This window comes from Rattus norvegicus, chromosome 4, assembly GCF_036323735.1.
Source record: "Rattus norvegicus strain BN/NHsdMcwi chromosome 4, GRCr8, whole genome shotgun sequence".
NCBI classification, from domain to species: domain Eukaryota; kingdom Metazoa; phylum Chordata; class Mammalia; order Rodentia; family Muridae; genus Rattus; species Rattus norvegicus.
In genome coordinates this window covers 85,740,375-85,760,060 of record NC_086022.1, presented here as the reverse complement: position 1 = coordinate 85,760,060, position 19,686 = coordinate 85,740,375, and the positions used below count along the sequence as shown (strand labels likewise).

At 50.3% G+C, this 19,686-nt stretch overlaps 1 protein-coding gene across 5 annotated transcripts in view; it reads right to left on the bottom strand.

Annotated features, from left to right (window-relative positions):
• Window positions 1-19,686, bottom strand: part of Mindy4 (MINDY lysine 48 deubiquitinase 4) — a 108,505-nt gene that overhangs the window by 37,493 nt on the left and 51,326 nt on the right. For 3 of the 5 annotated variants that reach the window (XM_231787.10, XM_039108680.2, XM_039108681.2), the window contains 6 exons: window positions 17,558-17,664; window positions 14,935-15,051; window positions 13,916-14,004; window positions 6,224-6,325; window positions 4,765-4,828; window positions 3,779-3,844 (listed from right to left, as the gene is read on the bottom strand). In XM_231787.10, coding sequence (XP_231787.5) covers window positions 3,779-3,844; window positions 4,765-4,828; window positions 6,224-6,325; window positions 13,916-14,004; window positions 14,935-15,051; window positions 17,558-17,664 — 545 coding nt within the window. Of the gene's footprint in view, window positions 1-3,778; window positions 3,845-4,697; window positions 4,829-6,223; window positions 6,326-13,915; window positions 14,005-14,934; window positions 15,052-17,557; window positions 17,665-19,686 lie in introns of those variants that run through there. The other 2 variants (XR_005503604.2, XR_005503605.2) reach the window with 2 other exon arrangements.

The window sequence follows — 19,686 nt, the reverse complement described above, 5'->3', positions numbered from 1 at the left end:
TTTTTCCTTGGCCACCAAGACACTCAGAATCAAATATAGTATTCCAGTTCGGAAACTATTACACTTCAAGGTTCTAATAAAATTATCTTTCCTTTAAAGTGCAGTCTTTGTTTTGACCCTGTAATTCAAACAGGCAGTTAACTGATCATAAAAACATAACAGTGAGGGAAGTTCCTGTACCAAGAGCATGTTCCTCTAGGCACAGGAGTGGCTTCTGGGATCTCTGAACTGGCAGGATGAAAGAAACGAAGACTCGGGCCCACTGTGGGCAATGAATGAATGTGAGGTCAACCTGGGCTGTAGAGACCCTCTTTCAAAAATAAACAAGAGGCTGATCTGTACAAACGGGCTACCTGAGAAGCAGCTGGTGTGTCTGCTTGGTGGGGGTGACTCAGAAAGAAAAAGGACTTACAAAGTGTGGTGAGGGGCTCTGCCAGAACAGGGTGGCAAGCTCCTCTGAAAACACACGGGAGGCCTCATGGGAAGCTGAATGTGGAAGAGAAGCTCAGACAGGGTTTCCCAGACATGTGATGTTTAAGAGGTGTAACCATGTTTGGGGCAAGGAAAGCGAGTGAAAAGGTCCAGAGGGAGGCCTGGGGAGCCCAGAGAACCCTGAAAACACCCCTCATTTTATGAACCATCTCAGCTCTTACTGTGGCGACAAAAGAAATGAATGAGCCTCAAATTAAATGAATCAGACTCCTCTAAAACCTGTGACCTCAAACCAGACACTTGGTGCTGTGGCTTCTCCAATGAAAAACGATGATAACTAAGACTCTGTCTTGCACACTTCTCGGCTTATTTATGGTGCACATTCTCAAAGTCAACTCCTGGGAACAGCTGTAGAGTAATTCTACTGTGTCCCCTCAGGTGACCCATGCCTGGGGATGGTAGCTCCTGTGTGTGGTTTTAATACCACCTTAGTTGCTTTAGGGACTCACCAAGCTCTACCTCTGTCTCCCCTTCTGCTAGGGCCTTACTCTGTCTAGGGGAAGCCTCGGCTTTTTTTTTTTTTCTTTTTTTTTTTTTCGGAGCTGGGGACCGAACCCAGTGCCTTGCGCTTGCTAGGCAAGCGCTCTACCACTGAGCTAAATCCCCAACCCGGGAAGCCTCGGCTTTAGGATCTGTCTCCCTGGCCAAGCCCGAGATGCCTATCACCCTGTGGGGCTATGGGATAGCTGTGAACCAGGCCACTGAAGCTGAACTCACCACGCACAGTGGGAAGCTGTACTGTGCAGTGTGGCATGGTCCCAGTCTTTAGGATACCTAAGACAGTGCTTGCTTTGGGCCCCCAGGGAGTAGAAAACCCAACCCAACTTGGCCATTTTTGCCCTCTTAAGACACAGCTGAATGGTACCAATATTACATCTTGCTTTCAAAAAAATATTTATTAAAATTATCTCATCAAATTCAAGCTGCCAAGACATGGGAGGCCTCAGGGCATCAAGATGGTATGAAAGGTAACCTGGGCCAGAAACTGTGGCTAGGGGTGGGAACAATGTCTGGTGGCACTTAGGAAGAAGGAACCATTCTCCCAGCACAGCTCTGGCCCTGGAAAGACATGAGCCCACCAAGGCATTCCAATGGGATACCTTGTCCAGCTGGACGGAAGCCTCCCATACTGGCTTGGGGCCACAGACACCTCTCAAGTGAGCAGCAATGAAAGCAGCATGGAGGTTGCTTACTTTGGGCAGAGGCAGTCGACGTTTCCAAGCCTGGCACGAGGAGCCTCTCTTAAGCACGGCCCATGAAAAATGGATTTGGTGTGTTCAGTGCTGAGGCAGCTCAACTGCTTCCAGCAAAAACAGAAATTAAGCTGTGGGGGGCGGGAGACTGTTTCCAGAGGAATGGGGGCAGGTATTGGCTAGACCAGCCACCCTGAGGAACCAAAGCTAGTGAGGAGGCATACCTAGAGCCTGAAGGTTAAACTGAGGGACCCTCACATGACAGCAGGCCCTTCTCCCTGAACTTCCTCAGGTTTCTGTCATGTACAAGCTTCATGGGAAACCCAGGGCACAGGCTGAGGCACAAGACCTCACTTGCAGGCAAGGGCACAGAGGCCTTGGTGCCAAGGGTCACCAACACAGAGACAGTGACCTGGCCCCAAAGCCTTTTCTTGACTGCACCATGGCTACTCCTTGGTCCTCAATTCCTTTCCTTCCACGGCTAGGGCAGCTCCATATTCCATCTGCCTAAGGGAACAACTTTGCATGGGCATCCCTCCAGCACACTGCTGTGCCCTCCGACACCTCCATTCAACAAGTAGCCCTGGTTCTACTCGCTCAGAATGCCTGTACTTCATGTAGAAAGCATTTTCCCATTGGAGCTCAAGAGTCTTCACTGATCTAGAAGCGATTCAACTGCTCCAGCTTCCATTTCTAGATGGGGGTTAAAAAGGGATTTTCCAAGGTCAAGGCCACATGCAACCAGCAGTAAGCCCAGCAGGTACCCTAGGCTTCAAGCCTTCTCATTGCTCTCGGCAATGGTAGGAAACTGCCACACACCCTGCAGATGCCCTGTAGGTTTTTTCCCAGTTAAAAAAAAAAATAGAACTAGAGATGGGGCAGGGCAAATGACAGACAGCTATTCTAGGACCCTCTGTGCATGTCAACCCCTCTGCCTAACCAAGATGACTATACAGGCAGGCCCCAGCTCTCCTGGGCTGCCCCAGAATGGGAAGCAGCAGCTCTAGGACTAACGGGCTTCAGTGGGGCCATGACCACGCCTGTCTTCCATTAGTCTCAGTGTGGTCTCCTTTCCAGGGAACATCTGGTGCTGTCAGGGTCAGGATGCTTCTGGGGCTGGGCTTAAGACCCTCAGGATCTTCAAGGGAAAGTGCTGAGAAGGGGCATCTAACAGTAAGGACTTCAGGTCGGTTCCCCCCTCCAGCCAATTCTCCCTCCCTAGGCTCGCTACTCGAACCCCCAGAGCATTTCCTGACCCTCGTGGAGCAGGTATACTCCAAAAAGGACTTCCTTCTTTATACGCCCATACCAAGAAACTAAGCCTCGTGTACAATCTGTGAAGCAGGCCTAGCTGTTATGCATGACAAGTGAGGTGACTTAGGTACAAAGAGCCTCAGGACGAAGCCTGAGTCTCACAGCCGCTCAGATCCAAAGTCAGGCCAACTACTCCGAGAGCCAAGTCCTTTGCCCCTAGAATGTAAGACATCTCCTCCATATACCCGCATAGAGCCTTATCCCACTGGAGACTACAAAGCCCTAGGTTTTCCCCCGGCCGACCTGGCCATAGGCTATGAGCTAATCTCAGAACCAGCAGGGAAGTGCAACCTCCTTGAGCAAACCGGTACTACAGGGTCCTGCACAATTCAGCCCACCTCTCCAGGGCACTGGTGAGGTCCTGGGCCAAGCAGGGTCTTCTACAGCCGCACTGAGAGAGCTGCTTTCTTGTCACCTCCTAGCTTGCCCTAGAACTCTCTCTGTTGATCAGAGTCCAATCTTCCAAAGTGCTGCTTATTACTTCAGTAGAGGGAAAGCCCTAGAAAGCCAAGCCTCAACTTGGCTTCTAATCCCAGTTGAAGCCCAGTTGCTACAGCTCCCTAGGCCTTATGATCCACTACCAGCCTTCAAGGATGGCATGGAAACTGTGTCTCCTGCCACACCCACAAGTCTCCAGCCTACATCAGCACATTCTGCTCAGTTTCTTTGCCAACCCCATGGTGGAGATGACCAGAGCCCTACTCCACCTAACGCCTTCTTCATAAAGAAATTGGGACGTTTAGCAATGTTCATGTCACCAAAGAAATGGCTAGTCATACCTGATGAACGCTCTGCTGGAGAAAAGTCACCAGGTCCTCAGAGCTGGTCAAACTATACAGTGTGAGCTGTGAAGAAACATACACAGAGTGAGCTATATGTCCCCAGGGACTATGCCCCATGCCGGGTCAGCCTCTGGCTTTACTACAAAAAAAAAAAAAAAAAGTGCATGGAATTTTCTGAGTGATTCTGGACTGTCCAGCACTGCTGGGTGAGTTATGGGTTAGTCTTCCTGCAAAGTCCCCATACTGCCCCAACATGGTGCTCAGGGATCAAGCTTCCTGTGTGGAGGCTGGAACAAGGAATAGGAGAGGCAGGGAAGAATCACTTCTCCATGTCACCACGGCCAAGCCAGGTCAAAACCCAACAAGCTGTTCTCAAGCAAGTCAGGAAAAAACACATTTCCAGAAAACATTTAATCAAGCAAGGTCCTAAATGAGGGTTCCAGGGTCACATGTGCCTATGGCTGGGGAAACAAACTGTCTAAAACAAATAGTGAAGGCGGATCAGGTTTTGAATATCTTTACTGTGTCCGCGTTTTCAATAATACAAGGTATTTCTTCCCTGACTTGCGCTTACGCTGGGCCTATGGCTGATGCTCCATACTATCAACTCCCCCTCCCCCACTTTCTACATTCCAGTGCCTCTCCCATCCACATGAATGCGAGAACAGACACTAAAGATTTGGGAGGGGCAGAAGATCAGCGCAGCAAGGAACACTGCACACAGGGTACCGAGGGCACCTCAATACCTATGCACACAGTGGGTGATGAGGGGACACACTGGGCCTCTCAGCCACTGAGCCAGCTCTGACAAGCCAAACTGCAAAGCCACTCAGCTCTCCCCCACCCCCAAAGGGCAGGACTCTGGGGGCCTGGGCTGCAGGGATGGCCAGCCAGCCCCAGCTGGGGGAGGATTTACTTATATGAAAGGAGATAGTCCCCAAACAAAGCCAAAGGTGGCGCGATAGTTTTCCAGAAAGCCGTACTGTTTCTAAGACTCCGTCTGCTTTGTATTTCCCTGTTGGACTGAAGTGCGGTGTTCCTGAAGCCCTAAAAAGGAAAAGAAGGTGCATAAGTCCTCTACCAGAGGAAAAGTCTCGCCCTCCAGCCAGCAAGACCACATGTGCCATGAAATAAATAGGACAGGACTGACAGCTCCAGAGAAGTCAGAGTGCCAAGGGCTTCTCATTTTTCCTGCTATGAACTCACCCAGAAGTCCAGGGCATGGAAAAAGAGAGTGGTGGGTGAGCTTAGAACAACCACGCCTATGTCTGGCAGGAGGAGGCCTGACTCTCCCTTACAGTTGGCAAACACTTCTGCAGAGGAAGGACTGCTGGCCCGCCACTGTCTTCATCCAGGGCCATCCTCTTAGAAACCTCCCCACCCACGGAGACTCCCCAGCAACAAAAATGGGGGAATAGCCCAGGGCGGCCCTGACTAACAGTAGAATTTGGGTGTGGACCCACTTGCCACCAGCTTCTATGTGGCCTGGGACACATCATCTTTTTTCTCTGGGCTTCTGTCCCATGAGCCTTTGTCCCCTCTGCCCTTAGAGCTACCACACAGACAGGAGCCACGGTTAATTAGTTACCTGGCAGAGGGTACCAGAGGCAGGCAACAGTAACCGACAACCCAACCCACAACTGATGTGATACCCAGATACTGCCGGAAGCACATCACATCTATCATCCACCGTCTATTTACATTGATAAATGATTCATACTGATAATGTTATTATATCTAATACGTATCATTTATTTATACTACTCATTTAGTTCTCACAACCACTAAGTCATCATTATTATGACCCCATTTTCTAACCAAAGTCAACAAATGAGGCATAGGGAGGTGAGGTCAGGTCCCAAGGCTACACATCTAACAAGCAACGGCTTTGAGAGCCTGCCGGACAGAGCCCCTTTTCTTAAGCACTATGCTAAAGGCACCAAACTGATCCCAAACCACTTCCTTCACCAAAGCTTAGCCAGAGAGCTAGGCAGCTATGATCCCACCCTAGAAGTGAGGCTGAAGGTCCAGAAGACCACCTGTAGAACTGCAGGGTAGGATGGAGGTGTCTGGAATGAGCTGATGGTTCATGGTAACAGCCTGGGCCGCTCACCTCTCTATCTCATCCTCACCATAATGAGGTTCTGGTGACACAGGCAGAACTAGGCTTTGGGGTCTTGGATGGCTTTGGGGTCTTGGATGGTGGTACACATTGGTGAAGTCACTGCTGAATCAGCCTGCGGCCCCAGGATCAGGGAAACACTTAGGGGAACTGAGTCGCAGGCTTTCTCCAAATCCTGCATGGCAGGCAGGTAGAAGCACATGAGCCTGGAGTTTGGACCTTAGCAGAGCCCAGCTGCCCAGCATACAGACCAAGGGCAGCCTCAGCTAGGCCAGGACAAGTTGGGGATTAAATGGGACATGGCCCCCAGAACCACTTACAGTGCAACCACGGCTTGCTCTTTGCCTCCAGCTCGCCACAGGATGTCTGCAATGGCCAGGGCAAGGCAGCGAGTCCTCTGGGCATCTGAGGGCTGCAGCTGGCTGATGAGAAAGGGAACGTGTTTAGGTTTATGAAGACACAGTGCAACACAGGCCAACCCCTATGGGACATGCTAGCTGGCTCGTCCACAGATGGCTCCTCTTTCCTTGTAGGCTGGGACTCCCTAGCTAAGTTTCGGGTCTGAAGGCTCTACAGATGAGGCATAGAAGGAACCTTGAGGAGGGCGTTGAGGTTGGGGACAGGAGTATTGCTCACTGGAGCAAAGGGGTCCTCAGAGGTTTGTTTACATTTGAGCATTTAACTATAAGATTTCTCATTCTGACAGAGCCAAGAATATTCTGGTAGCACTGCCGCAACAGGCAGGTGTGAGGCATTATCCTGCTCTCGCCTTGGTCAGTCCCATCAGCTGCAGACAGAGAGAACACAAGCGACCAGGAGTCAGGTCCCTGGGGGGGCCGTAGGAGAACTACCATGCTGCCAACTGAAACAACGGTGTGATGGGCAACAGTGGCCTTTCTGTGATGGGGACTGCACCTCCTCAGACCTCTGAGCTCCAGGTGCATGTGAACCCTGTGAGAAGCTGTGAGCTTCATGGAAAGCATAGGACAAGGTGGGGCGGGCAGAGACTTCCTAGAGAAAAGACCACTAGGATGGACCTCTGGGATGGCGAGGAGAGGCACAGGTGAAGAAGGTCAGAGAGCATGGCAGGACACAGAGCAGCAACATGTAGGCACAGGGTAGCTCTGGGAAGCTCAGCCCGGTACCACATCTGAAGCTGTTGAGCCATTCTGCAATAAAAATGGTGACTAAGAGGTTCCTGGGGCAGGCAAGAATAAGAGGGAGGAAGGCCGTGGCCAAATATAGCCGCTTCTTTCCACTCGACACTTCCAGGGCCCATTTGGGTTGTGCTCCTTGGCTTTCCTCTGTGCTCTGTGGATCTCCCCTACATTCTTGCAGAGGCTGACTTGAGTCTCTCCCTAACTAACAAGAGGAAGACCTGCTGGGGGTAGGGCAAAGTAATGCATACAGGAGAACTCCAGGCTTTCGCTCACCCAAAAAATGCCTGCCCTGCACACTGAGATGTGTGCCGGAGAGGATGCCGGGATCTTCCCCCTCCACACTGCTACAGCAAGAGGAGAGCAACCAGGACACCCGTGACTAGCTATCATGGCAGGACACAGAACCATGCATCCACAGCCAGGCTGTAACTTAAAATTAGAACACACTTTAAAATAAAACGTTAACAAGACACAGTGATGCCTCCATTTCCCCATTGAGAAATGAAAATGACTCTGAACTTCCCTGAGTGTTGGGAGTCTGAACCAGACACTTCACATGAGCCTGGTCCCTGACGCCTGGCGAGTTTTCAGTCACTGAATCCAACACAACTGTCACCACATGGACCACATCCACAGACAGGTTCACCTGACACCTACTCACGTGAAGCTGCTGGCATTGGTAAGGCTGCAGAGGCAGCGAGACGAGCAATGAAGCTCAGCCTGGAATAAGCCAGTGACCGCCTGATGCCTCCCCAGACTCAGGAAGCCTGCCATAGTCCTCACAGGAAATAGGGATCAAATCATCGCCAAACCGGATGGCCTAAGCTGTTAGGAGCACCAACCCAGGTCGGTCAGCACTTGCTAGGAAAATAACATTGAAATTTTTTTTTCTGAGTTTCAGGAGAGGCCACGCTAGGGACAAAGAAACCTGGGTGGCCGAGATGGGTTGGACATTTACTCATTGGATTCAGAAACTGCAAACAGGTGTCATGGCTCTCCAGGCAACAGCTATGGTTTCCATGTTGTAGCCCTGCATCTCATGGCTGCCTATCTTACCTGTGCTCCACTGAATAGTTACAGCAGCTCCCCTCCCACCGTGGGTCTTATTCTCTCCTAGATCACCTCTGGTCCCAGAGTACACATTCACCAGGATGTCTGAGGTGGGGCCTCTTCCCAGAGGAAACTCTCAATTGATAGGGGGTGTGTAAGGCTGGCTTGAACACAGCACACTGCCTGGTACACCTATGGCTGAGAAAGCTACAGGCCAGGAGCCAAAGGGACCCCATCTGAACACTCCAAGGGAAGGACAGAAGCAAGCAATCCTGTTTGGAACCGGTGACATTTGAGGGTTGTTTTTTTCACGTGCATTGGTGTTTCGCCTGCATTTATGTATACATGAGGGTGTCAGATCCCCTGGTTATAGACAGTTGTAACCTGTCATGTGGGTGCTGGGGATTGAATCTGGGTCCTCTGGTACTCTTAACCACTGAGCGATCTCTCCAGCCTCCATCATGCCAGGCACTGATGATAAGCGCTCCATATGTGAAACTATTCAACAGCCAATGAGTTCAGCACTATAGCAACCTCTTTGAAATGAAGGACTAAGTCACGGGGAGGCAAGAGGAAAGGCGAGATGGGATGGTGGGGCTAACTAACCATGGCTTTAGGACCTGCCTCCTGGGCAAGTCCTTCCCTGGTCCCGCTGGCACTGCCTGCAGCATTGCCTCTCTGAGCTGGCCTGTTTCTACAGTCCTCGCTCTGTCAGCTTTCAGTTAGCAGCATCTGCAGCTCCCCACCTTGGCCTGGCCTTCTCCATTTTCTGAGGCATGGCTTCTTGAGCTCTCATTTTCCAGATAAAACAGAGGATCATGGAGAATGCAGTGACCAGCCATCAAGAGGTCTGGGGTCAGTGTCTGACCCCCAGATGACAGGGCCTCACCCCTCCCCAGTCTTGCTGTTCTGTTGCTTAGTTTACCCAGAGCTGTCAGGACTCTCTGTGTTGCACCCACCTACACACGCATGCATGCTTGCAGACATGCACTCATCCTAAAGGTGACAACAAAAAGATGGGTCACCTGCCTACATATCCAGGACTTGAGCATCACCATTATCTGAGCAGCAGCTTAGCGGGGTACCCCTTGGTGACAGAGAAGAACCTGTGGCCTAGACAGCAGACACACGAGTCACGTCCCCACCAGGAATCTGGCCCCCAGCCAGGCTTTTACACCAGAAGTTTTCTTCAAGGGGCTAATTCCTCCAGAAGTGTAGGCTGAAGTGCTTATGGGAGGCTGGGTGGGAAGCTGCCTACTCTGTGCCTGTCTGGGCGTTTCAGAGAAGAGTCGCTTCTGCCTTAATTATCTATAGAGGATTTGCACGTTTCTCTGCAGATGTACCCGTGTGAACCAAGCCTATACAAAGTTCTGGATAAAGCCAGCAGTGTGCGCAGGTCGTGGTTCCCTCATTTCTGCTCCTCTGAGGGAGGGCAGAAGGTGGATGGATGGGGTGCCACAGGGACCCTGTATCTGGAGATCCAGAGTCAAGTGTTCCTTCTCTGTACCTCAAGTCTCACGACTTCAGAAAGGAAGTACCGTGCAAGGCCAACATTCCGGATCCAGGCTCCTCATTCCTGCCAGCCTCTAAAGGCCTTTCCAGCCCCAGGGCTCTCTTGGGGCCTATGGAGGGGATGAGCCAAGCAGCACAGCTCCTCCTGTCCAGTGGAAAAACACCATATCCTGCTGCCTGGCTTTGTCGAACTGACTGAGGCAAGGCAGCTGCCAGTCTGATGGGCTGAGTCGTAATGAGGCCAGACAGCCATACAGAAAACACACGGCCTTGCCAAGAGGCATTTATTCTGCCTGGATTCCCTGAAAGGGCTACCCACCCTCAGCTCTGCTCTCTTAGAACTTTGTTCCTTTCTCTGGATCCTTTAGCCCCACAGTGCACACGTAGAACATCCTTGGGCTGCCAGAGTACGCTGAGATGCATCACCATCCCAAGGTCAAAGGTCAAAGGAGGAGCTTGTCTTTGTCCCCACCCTAACTTACTCTTTCAAGCTGGGCAATATTAGAATGAAAAGGGACCTAGCATGCACAGCCCAGGACCATCTAAAACAGACTTAGCTGCACCACGTATATGCATGCAAACACACACACACACACACACACACACACACACACACACACTAAATGCAGCGTGGTACTAGTCTTACTAAAGCAGGGCAATGGAAGCTCTCTTGAGAGTGCATTGTAAACAGAGAGCCTAGCAGGTACTGGAGCATCCATCAGCTGTTTCAAACTCCAACAGCCTCAGCTCCTCCTGCCATCTCTGGTCCCCACAGCTTCTAGAGTGCAACAACATGTTATGACAGGCAAGATGTCACAGTCCGGTCTTGGCTTAGCAATGCTACTAACTGTGACCATGAGCTAGCATCTATCCATCTGTGGGTCTCAGTTTCCCCATCTGTACTGGAATGGGCTGAGTTCAATGGGCCTATTCACTCACATGGTCCTGGAGGGTTTTTAAAAAGTCTCTGCATTTTCTCAAGAAGTGCAACCAGAGAAGGAGTTTACTAACTTTGCTAACTCAGAGATGTGAAGCTCTCTCCTCCACCAGGAACACAGGTCCTGGCCAGCTGCTGTGTTCTCTGCAGCATCAGCCCTAGCGCAGGCTCTCCCCTCCCGAGGGGAAACTGCACCCACTGGACAAGGATACCTACTGTAGCCTTCAACCCACAGAACACTAGCAAGGCAGAGGCACAAGCTACAAATGGTGCTCCTCCTTTCCTCCTGTCCCAGAACAGCCACTTGCTTGCCTGTGCTTGTATCAGCATTGGCCTAAGCTGTGTCCCCATGGTTCTCCTTCCCTTCCCCAACTGTCTGCCTAAGGCAGCAGGCACCACTTCTTTGGTGGGAGACTGCAGAGTGCATTGGTTGCCTTACCTATAGCCCTCTGACCAGGAACAGCCCATGCTGGTCATCTGGGAGGGTCTTAGGGACTCTTACAGCTCACCCCTCCTCCATTTCTCTCTATGTTTCCTTGGACTTCACAGAGCTGAACCAAATGTTCCTGCTACCCTCTCACTGAGTAGGAAGGAACATCCCCTGCACTTAGCCTGTGGACCATGGGGATGTGGGATACAGAGGGATAATGAGCACCAGCCAGAGCTACCAGGCCCAGAGAAAGCTCTATCATCTTCCATAGACAGATCCTACTACATATGCAGTATCACACACTCACACAATACAAACTATATACAGCATAACCTACTCTGAGAACACAACATAACCCACATACGTAACATCACCTACCCCAAACAGAATATAACCCACGGACATAACACAACCTCCTAAAAACATGGCCCGCTCAAATAACGCAACCTATCAAATACCACCAACACCACACTTCAGCACATAATGAACGCTACACGCAATTCAACCCTCACACCACACAACCCATACACAGCACAAGCCTCACAATACAACCCTCAAATAACCCACAACACAGCTCACAGATAGCACAACCCTCACATCCAACACAACCACATACATAACATGTCCTCCAAACAGCACAACTATCCCATAAAACAAAATTCATGCATATACAATCCTAGATACAATGCAACTTTTCTACGTTATACGACTCCCATACAACTGTAATCTCCACCCAGCACAATGCCCTCAGTGTAATACAACATGTACATCATACAACTCACATGTATACACAACACAGCTTCTCTTATGAAATGCAACCCACAGGCAGGATTGCAAAAATATAAACTGCCCCACATACAACACAACCTTCCCCCATACAACAGAAGCCCCCAATACTACAGCTCCTACATAGGACACAATCATCACGTCACATGAACTCTGATAGCGACTTCCATCCTCTTCCCCAATGTGTGCCCTCAGCCCCCGCAGCCAGCACGACCCAGGCCCCACATACAAATACAGCAGGCCTGCCCTCTGGGTTGTTGTTTCTCTCTCTGGGTCCCAGCACACAGGAGCTCTAGGCTGAGGCCACATTTCTTTCTGCTCCTCCACAGCAGGGCAGGTAAGTGCATAGAGTAGGCCTAGACAACGCTCGATGCACGCTAAGCAATGACAAGCCACAATTGGGGGTAGAAGAGAGTTCACTTTCCACCATATGGTAGGGTTTCCTTTGACCCAGAGTCACCCTGAGCTCCAACCTGGTGGACCCCCTGCCTTCAAACCTCTGGCTTCCTTCTCCTGTGGACTATAAGAAACTAAGATGGTTATGTCCCAGGCAGCATCTCATTCTGCAAGCAACTTCAACACTGCATCCTGACAACTGGGAAACTATCTGTGTGTGAGTCTAGGGATCCAAAGAGGCCCTGAAGGAGCTTTGGGCTGACATGAGTCATGAGACATCACTCACGAGGGCCATGGTCATGGCTTACTCAAAGCTGCCAGTACTCCCAAGAGTCCAGAGGCCCGTCTGGAGGCCTGGCCTTACTCCATCCCTGGCTGCCTCAGGCAACCTCTGTTCTTCTCCCTGCCCTAGGGCCTTTGCACATCTTGTTCTCTTTACAGGAATACCATTCTGCTTCCCCTCCCTGTTTGTCTGAACAACTCATTCATTGTTCATGCACTCATTCAACAAAAATCCTAAGGGCCTCTCAGCCTGTGGACCAAGCACTGTGCGGGATCCCAGGAGCCAGCCTGTGGACCAGGCAGCTCAGGAAAGTCCCTGTTCTCATGGGGTGTGTGTTCTAGGAAGGAGGCAGATATAGACACCTAACTGCACCACTGAATGAGAGAACACAGTGAGTGGTAGAGTAATTAAAGGCAGGGCATGGGGTCAGGGAAGGCCTTCACTCACAGAGTGTTGAGAGGGACCAGTAGATAAACCGCTTGGGCACACAGGAAAAGAATTTGAGGGTATACAAAGAGAGGCAGGAAAACTTAAAGGAACAAAAGTTATGATATGGATATGTGTGGAGGGGAATGAGGAGCTTCCTTCCTTCTGCAGATGTCAGTAAGACTCAAATGTCCTTGCAGGAAGCCTGCTCTCCCACCCTTGGCAACGTACATGACCCCATCACCACCTGTCTCTTTGTCTGGCTCTCCTGTTCAGTTCCAGCAGCCATGAAGGGAAGGGTACCACTGTCACAGCCTTATGATTTATGCTCCAAGCTAAGAAGGGAAACAGGCCAGGGCCCTGCTAAGACTTGCTGGGGTCCCTAATTCTGCAGGTAATATCACATCAGGAGTGTCAAGTGCTTCTGGACAGCAGAGAAAGTGCTAGCCTCACCAGAAATCAATTGCAAATCTCAACCTTCCTTGGTTGGTACCTCTGCTGGGAGGAAGGAAAGCAAGCACTGGCTTCTCTCATTGCACGGAGATGTCCTAAGAGTGTTGACTATGTGTAGATGAACAGGAGTGTCTAGGTACAAACACTTTGTGTGTGAAACAGAAAGTATATGGTCAAGCTTGGAGAAAAGTCACGCACAGTGGAGTTGGCTGGAACGTGCAGTTTTGGCTGTTGACAGAGAAAAGATAAGCAGGGAGGGAGGAAGCCTTGGCCTAGCCAGAGGGTCAGCAGGTGCATGTGGGTGTGCAAGGGGTCTGAGGAGGCAGTACATTTGCAAAGCTGTCTTTGGTCACTTGCCATGTGGAGCAAAATGTGACTCATCATCCTTGCCTGCTCCTAGAGCCAAAAGTACCATGTCCATTTAACCAGGCCAGCAGGAGCCCTGCTCCTAGCTGCCTTCACCCTTGCCCTTCTTAACATTCTGGGGATGATAGGAAATATCAGGGAACAGCCAGGCTTTCTTATTTATTCTGGACCCTCTAAAGAAGCTTTGGGAAGGGAAGATGAACACTGACTTACAGATTAGAGTTGATTCTGTTATCTCCTTCAAACAGGAGTTTCTGAAGCACACAGCCTTGAACTGCTGCCAGAACCCCACAGGGACCACCCTGCAGAGAAAGACACATGTCACTAGCAGTGAAAATGGCCCCAAGAAGTTGTCCTTTCCACCCAACAGCCTCCAGTCCCGTCATGAGGGCCTTCAGTAAGGCGACCTGTCTATGTGTAGACTCCTAGGCCTCACCCTGCTCCAAGGAAGAAGTGACTATTTACAAAGTCAGGTGTGACGCTAGAGACATGACCATGGGTTTTCTATCACTCAGACAACACCCACCATGTCCGAGGATGGCCAGTGCACCCTTGTAGTTGTGGAGAAGAGAAGCTCAGCCTGACTGCCTGGCCATACCACAGAGGAAGGCAGAATCTGATAGTATTGGCCCTTTCTCCAACAACAGAAGCAGGGAAGGTTCCATGCCCAAGGAATGTGTTGAACGGAGCTGTCCTGCAGCCTCTAGCCACAGAGTGGGACGTCTTCAGGCCTTCTTGAGACTATCCTGCTGAGATGGCCAGGACAGGTGCAAAGCTTCCTCACCCACTGTGGCTGTAATCACCACTGCACGCTCTGCCAACACCTGTTTTGCACACGACACCCTGGCATTTCTTGTAGCACTGAACTCCCTGCTCTTACTCTCTGGCCTCCATTTTTGAAAGCGACCCTCTCCAGCTCTACCTGAGAATTCCCCAGCTCCTCCCAAAGTTAGGACTATGAAGGTTTTCAAAGCATCCAAGCATGCTCAAGGCCACCTTCTGCTCCCTCCTGGTGACATCCCAGGGTCACAGGAAGTAAGCTTAACTAGAATGTCCCCAGCAAGGATCACGGCAGCTCTTCTCGCTCTAGGAGCCCCATCGTAATTGCCTGTTCTATGTGGTAGGCCAGATCATGCCACAGATGCTCTCAGAGGTCACCACGTGAATTAAGGTCCCCACTTTATGCAAGATAACCCAGAAGAAAGGTCCCTGGAGACCCCCAGACAACTTGCCTTGTTCTGCACAATGCCGTATTTTAACGAGGCAATGTCATTGAAGGAAAAGTTCTGGAGTTTCCATTCTTCACTGAAGCAGCAAAAGGTAGAGCCGAACAGAAGGGTCTTTATCTCCTGGGGGGAAAAGCATTTTATTGGCTGTTTATAAAATGAACAATAACAAGGTTTGCAGCACAGGCTCAGCAGGAGTTGGTCTTGGGTTCTAGAAGGAAGTGCATTTTCTGGCAGTGGTCTCTATTTTGCAAGCCCATTCTTCTCATATTTGAGGAAGATAAACCTGACCTTAAGGGTCTTACCTCTGGAACGTCTGTAAAGCACACCAGCCCATGCTAACATGGGCCAAGAGTTTCCTTACACAAACCTTGAAATATAAAACTTTGGCTTCACCAGGGATCCTCGGATCCTCCATCGGAAAGACTAAGTTTCCAACCTGACCTCACATTAAAATTATCTCTGGGGACACTTAAAAATAATCCTGATGAGTAGGCCACAGGCCAGGTCAATCAATCAATCCACATTCCTGTGGATGAGAGCTGGGTATCCATAGGTTTGTTTGGTTTTTGTTATTGGTGTGTGTGTGTGTGTGTGTGTGTGTGTGTGTGTGTGTGTGTGTGTGTGTGTGCGTGTGCGTGTGTGTGTGTGTGTACGTTAAGAATAAAAGCCATGGCTTTCTGCCTTTTCAGATTTTAGTTCCATTATCAGATTTTTAAACTGCCCCAAAGGATTCAACTTTGCAACAAGGTTTCAGAGCACAGAGTTTGCAAATTATAGTCCATAAACTAAATCTGGCACCTACTTGGTTTTGTGAATAAAGTTTTACTAGCACACACACAACAATGGGTGTTGTTTATATTTGTCTCTGGCTACTTCTACATCACAACAGATATGAGTAATTGCAACAGAGATCATAGCCCTGAGCAAAGTCAAAAGCATATTATCTAGCTTTTGTTAAAAAAAAAATTCTCTCTAGGAGGCTACGTATAAGTGATCTCAAGTCTTATGGAAAACCCCACCACCCACAGGGCTTCTTACCATCTCCCAATCACGTCTCCATCCCTCCGGTTCTTCAACATCTCTAGGTTTTAGAGGACATTCAGTTTGTAGTCCATGTCTACTAACCTGAGTACCTTTGTCCAGAGTGGTACCAAAGCTACACACTGACAGGCCCTAACCTGAATACCTCTGTGCAGAGCTTTGCGATACCAATTCCACTCTGACACCCCATGAGAGTCTGCGGTTTTCAGTTGCAGTTTTACACTGGGTTGGGGGGAGGGGTACTCTGAGGCCTCAGGAAGGCACTAGGACCAGAGAGTCATCTTCAGCCCCTTCCCGGAGGCTCTTCTCAAGGTCAGCGTCCTCCCTGTGGACCTGGATCATTGTCCACTACAATCAGCTCTTTCACCTCTTCCTTTAGTACAAGGAATCTCTATGAAAGAAACACTAGTCTGCATGCTGCCATCAAATGTGGCTCACAACACACTGGATAAATGAATTCATCCATCAGGGCTCGGTTCCTCTTTTGTGTCACATACGACCATGAATGTGCTTGGGGTACATTTCCAAAGGCCTGAAAACTACAGACGTGTGTCTTCTGGGTAGACTCTGATACTACCCTCTGAGCCATAGGGACAGTTTTGGGACACCGGTGTGTTTAACACCAACCCAAAAGCTGGAGCCCTGTCCTCTCCCATCTGTGAAACCCACTCCCTTTGATTGATTTGGGACATCTTGCTGGGCAGTCTCTGGCTGCCTCCAAGGGCCCAGCACCAAGTGGAAGTGCCTTGTGCAGAGGACAGCAGCCATGGATGGACAGACATGGGTGGCCGGCTTTGGGTTCTCTTCCATGTGGCTCTGTAGCTTCAAGAGCTGGACAGAGAGCATAGGGGAACAAAAAATGGAAAGGGAAATAAACTCTAGAAAAATCTTTACATCATGATCTATGTGCTAAGTAGACACAGGAAAATGGAACAAGAAGTTGACTGCTAGGAGCTTCTAGATTTTCTTCTGCATCCTGGCTGAAATGCTGGCGTGGGATAGCAGGAACAACACTCCATCCTGCAGGAGCCTCCAGCCAAAGGAGGGGTAAGCCACCCTAGCAACTGAGGGTCCTGAGGAACAACAAAAGATCTCTGCCAAGGAGGCCATAAGGCAGGGAACCTACATCCTGCCGCCATAGGTCAATCCAGGAGACCACACGTTCATACCTGGGTATGCTGAAGAACTGCCAGCCCTCCCTGTCCTTCCAGCTCTGCAGCTGCCCAGAGCCTAGTGCATGAAGTTAGTGCAGGCACACAGCCAGTCTCACAGGATAACTACCTCACTAATGCCACACTGCTGCAGGTAAGCAGCTCTGGACCATCAGAGAGCAGGGTCCTACAGCATCTAGAAGAAGAAAACACAGCCCCATCCCCACCCCTTTGTCTCAAGGAGGCAGGGGAGCAGCCAGGACTAACACTTTTGACTGTTTTCTTCCTGACACTAGGATCAGGTTCCTTACACATCACAGCAAAGTTCTCACTTCCACAGTGACCAGAACCACTGAGTCAAAAGCGTCAAAGTTGTGCCATCGGCATCAGGTATGTTCAATGTAGACTCCCTGAGCCTTCAAATCAACACCTACCTTAGCCAGAGAGAGGTCAATTGGCTTGGACACAGTTAGAAGCTTGAGCATTGACGGAGGTGGGAACAGGACAATGTCTTCCTTTATCAGTTCATCTTCAACATCCTCTGAAAGAAAACAAGGCCATGGCGTGTCTCAAGGGAAACAGAACAGGGAGTCACTCAGAGCACTACCACACAGAGGAGTTTGGAGAACCTTGGCTAAGTGCCTCAGCCTGGAAACCAACCTCTGTGTCAGGCCCCGGGGCTCCCCAACCAGGAAAGAAAGCAAGGAGGGGCCCACTCCTGGACACCATCCCACCTTCACTGTGCCACAGGTGGACAGAGTGAATCAAGCAAACACCTTAGGGCCTACAGCCAGTGGTCCAGGCCCAAACAGGCCCAGCGCTGACACAATCTTTAAAAAGGTGGGCAGGAGACACAAGTCTGTCACCACAGGGACACATAACAAGAGGTCAGCATTAGAGGAGTCATGGTAGTGTAAAAACAATAGTAAATTCTTACGATCATCACTATTATTTATTAAACATTTGAGTTGAGCAACCCAACCCCAATTTGGCCTTTTGAGAGCTGATTACTATTGTTCCCACTTACTAAAATGGCGTAAGGCCTAAGCAGTAATGTACCTGCCCCACGTTGGTCAGGGAGAAAGTGGCAGGACACCAGCCAAGCTGAGTGTAAACCAACTGGTACCCTGCCTCCCCTGGACCCCCACCCAGAAGGGACTCCATATCTTGGGTATATCCTCGCACATCTGGGGTGATCGAGGCTGAAAGCAATCCTGGCAGAGTGTGCAGCAGTGTCAGCAGCAACCTGTGACGTCTCAGCCAGCAAGACCCTCCATCCTGCCCCTCTCTGTACAGCATACACCAGAGTGCTAAAGGACCCCAGGAGAAGGCACCCTGGGGTAGGCATGCTGGCAAGGCTGAGCGCGAACTTCCCAGACAAACTGCCAGGGTGGGCCTAGCACTGGGGGGGTGGGCACAGAGGGTAACCTCAGGGCCCAGGACAGCTGCCCACTCAACCTCCTCACCCCATGGGGAGGGCCAGCCACCACACAGGGAAACTCATCCACTGAATAAAAAGACAAGACAAAACAGTGGGGGTATGGGCTGTTAGAAAGGGCTTCAGCAGGGCTGGGGGATGAGAGATGGAAGGCAAGTGGGATAAAAATGACTAAAATTCATTCTGTACATGTATGAAACTGTCAAAGAATATTTTACTAAGGCTGAACTTTAAGTAAGAAGCCAGATTTAAATGAGACCTTTCTTAGTTTGAATAGCCTTACAAAAATAACCAGAAATGGAAACCAGATGTTCAGGCAGCAATGTGAATGTATTTTAGAGACGTGGTGCTGGGTAGGAAAAGGAAGAAATCAAACGAGACGGCAAATAGACACATGCATACCAAGCAATGCACCACACTGTGCGGAACAGATGCAGCTCATGCCTAGATAGTGAGGGCTCAAGGGAAATCAGGGCAGAGAGGAAGAGAACACGCTGACAGGCAGACTTTGTAAAAATACATGGTGAGAGCAGAGATGTGTGGCTAATCCCACCATGGGCATCAGAGGCCCCAGCCTACCGGGCACAGCAACCTAAGTCGCCCTACCAGCCCTAAAGGGCTCCTTGCACTGTTTGGGTCAGCCGGGGGTGGGGGTGGGGGATTAAAAGGACAGTATTCAAGCTCATTTGGAGAACTCTGGTTGGTATATTGGGTGAGAGTGGGGAAGGGTCCGAGTCTGGGATGGAGGTCAGGTGTCTAGGAAGCAGGACCCCATAATGCATATGGGATGCGGGTGAGCTGAGGAGCAAGCAACCTCCTTTGGCTTCTGCAGGGAGGACCAGACCTAGCACAGGGAGCTGGTTCAGGACCACAGAGCAAGCCTCAGGGCCAGATGTGGTGAGACCGCCATGCAAGGGAAAACAAAGCAAGGAGGAACGACATGCTGGCCAAGACAGCAAACTGTGCAAATGCCAGTGGTTTAAGAACGCTATTTTTAAGGCCATGATATGTGTGGTTGAACAGAAGCTAGGGGTTTGTTTTCCCATTTCATATACCCTTTGGAGGGGAAAAGAAATAATGAGGGGGCAGAAGGCATGTGGGTGGAGAGAGACAGAGAGAGCGAGA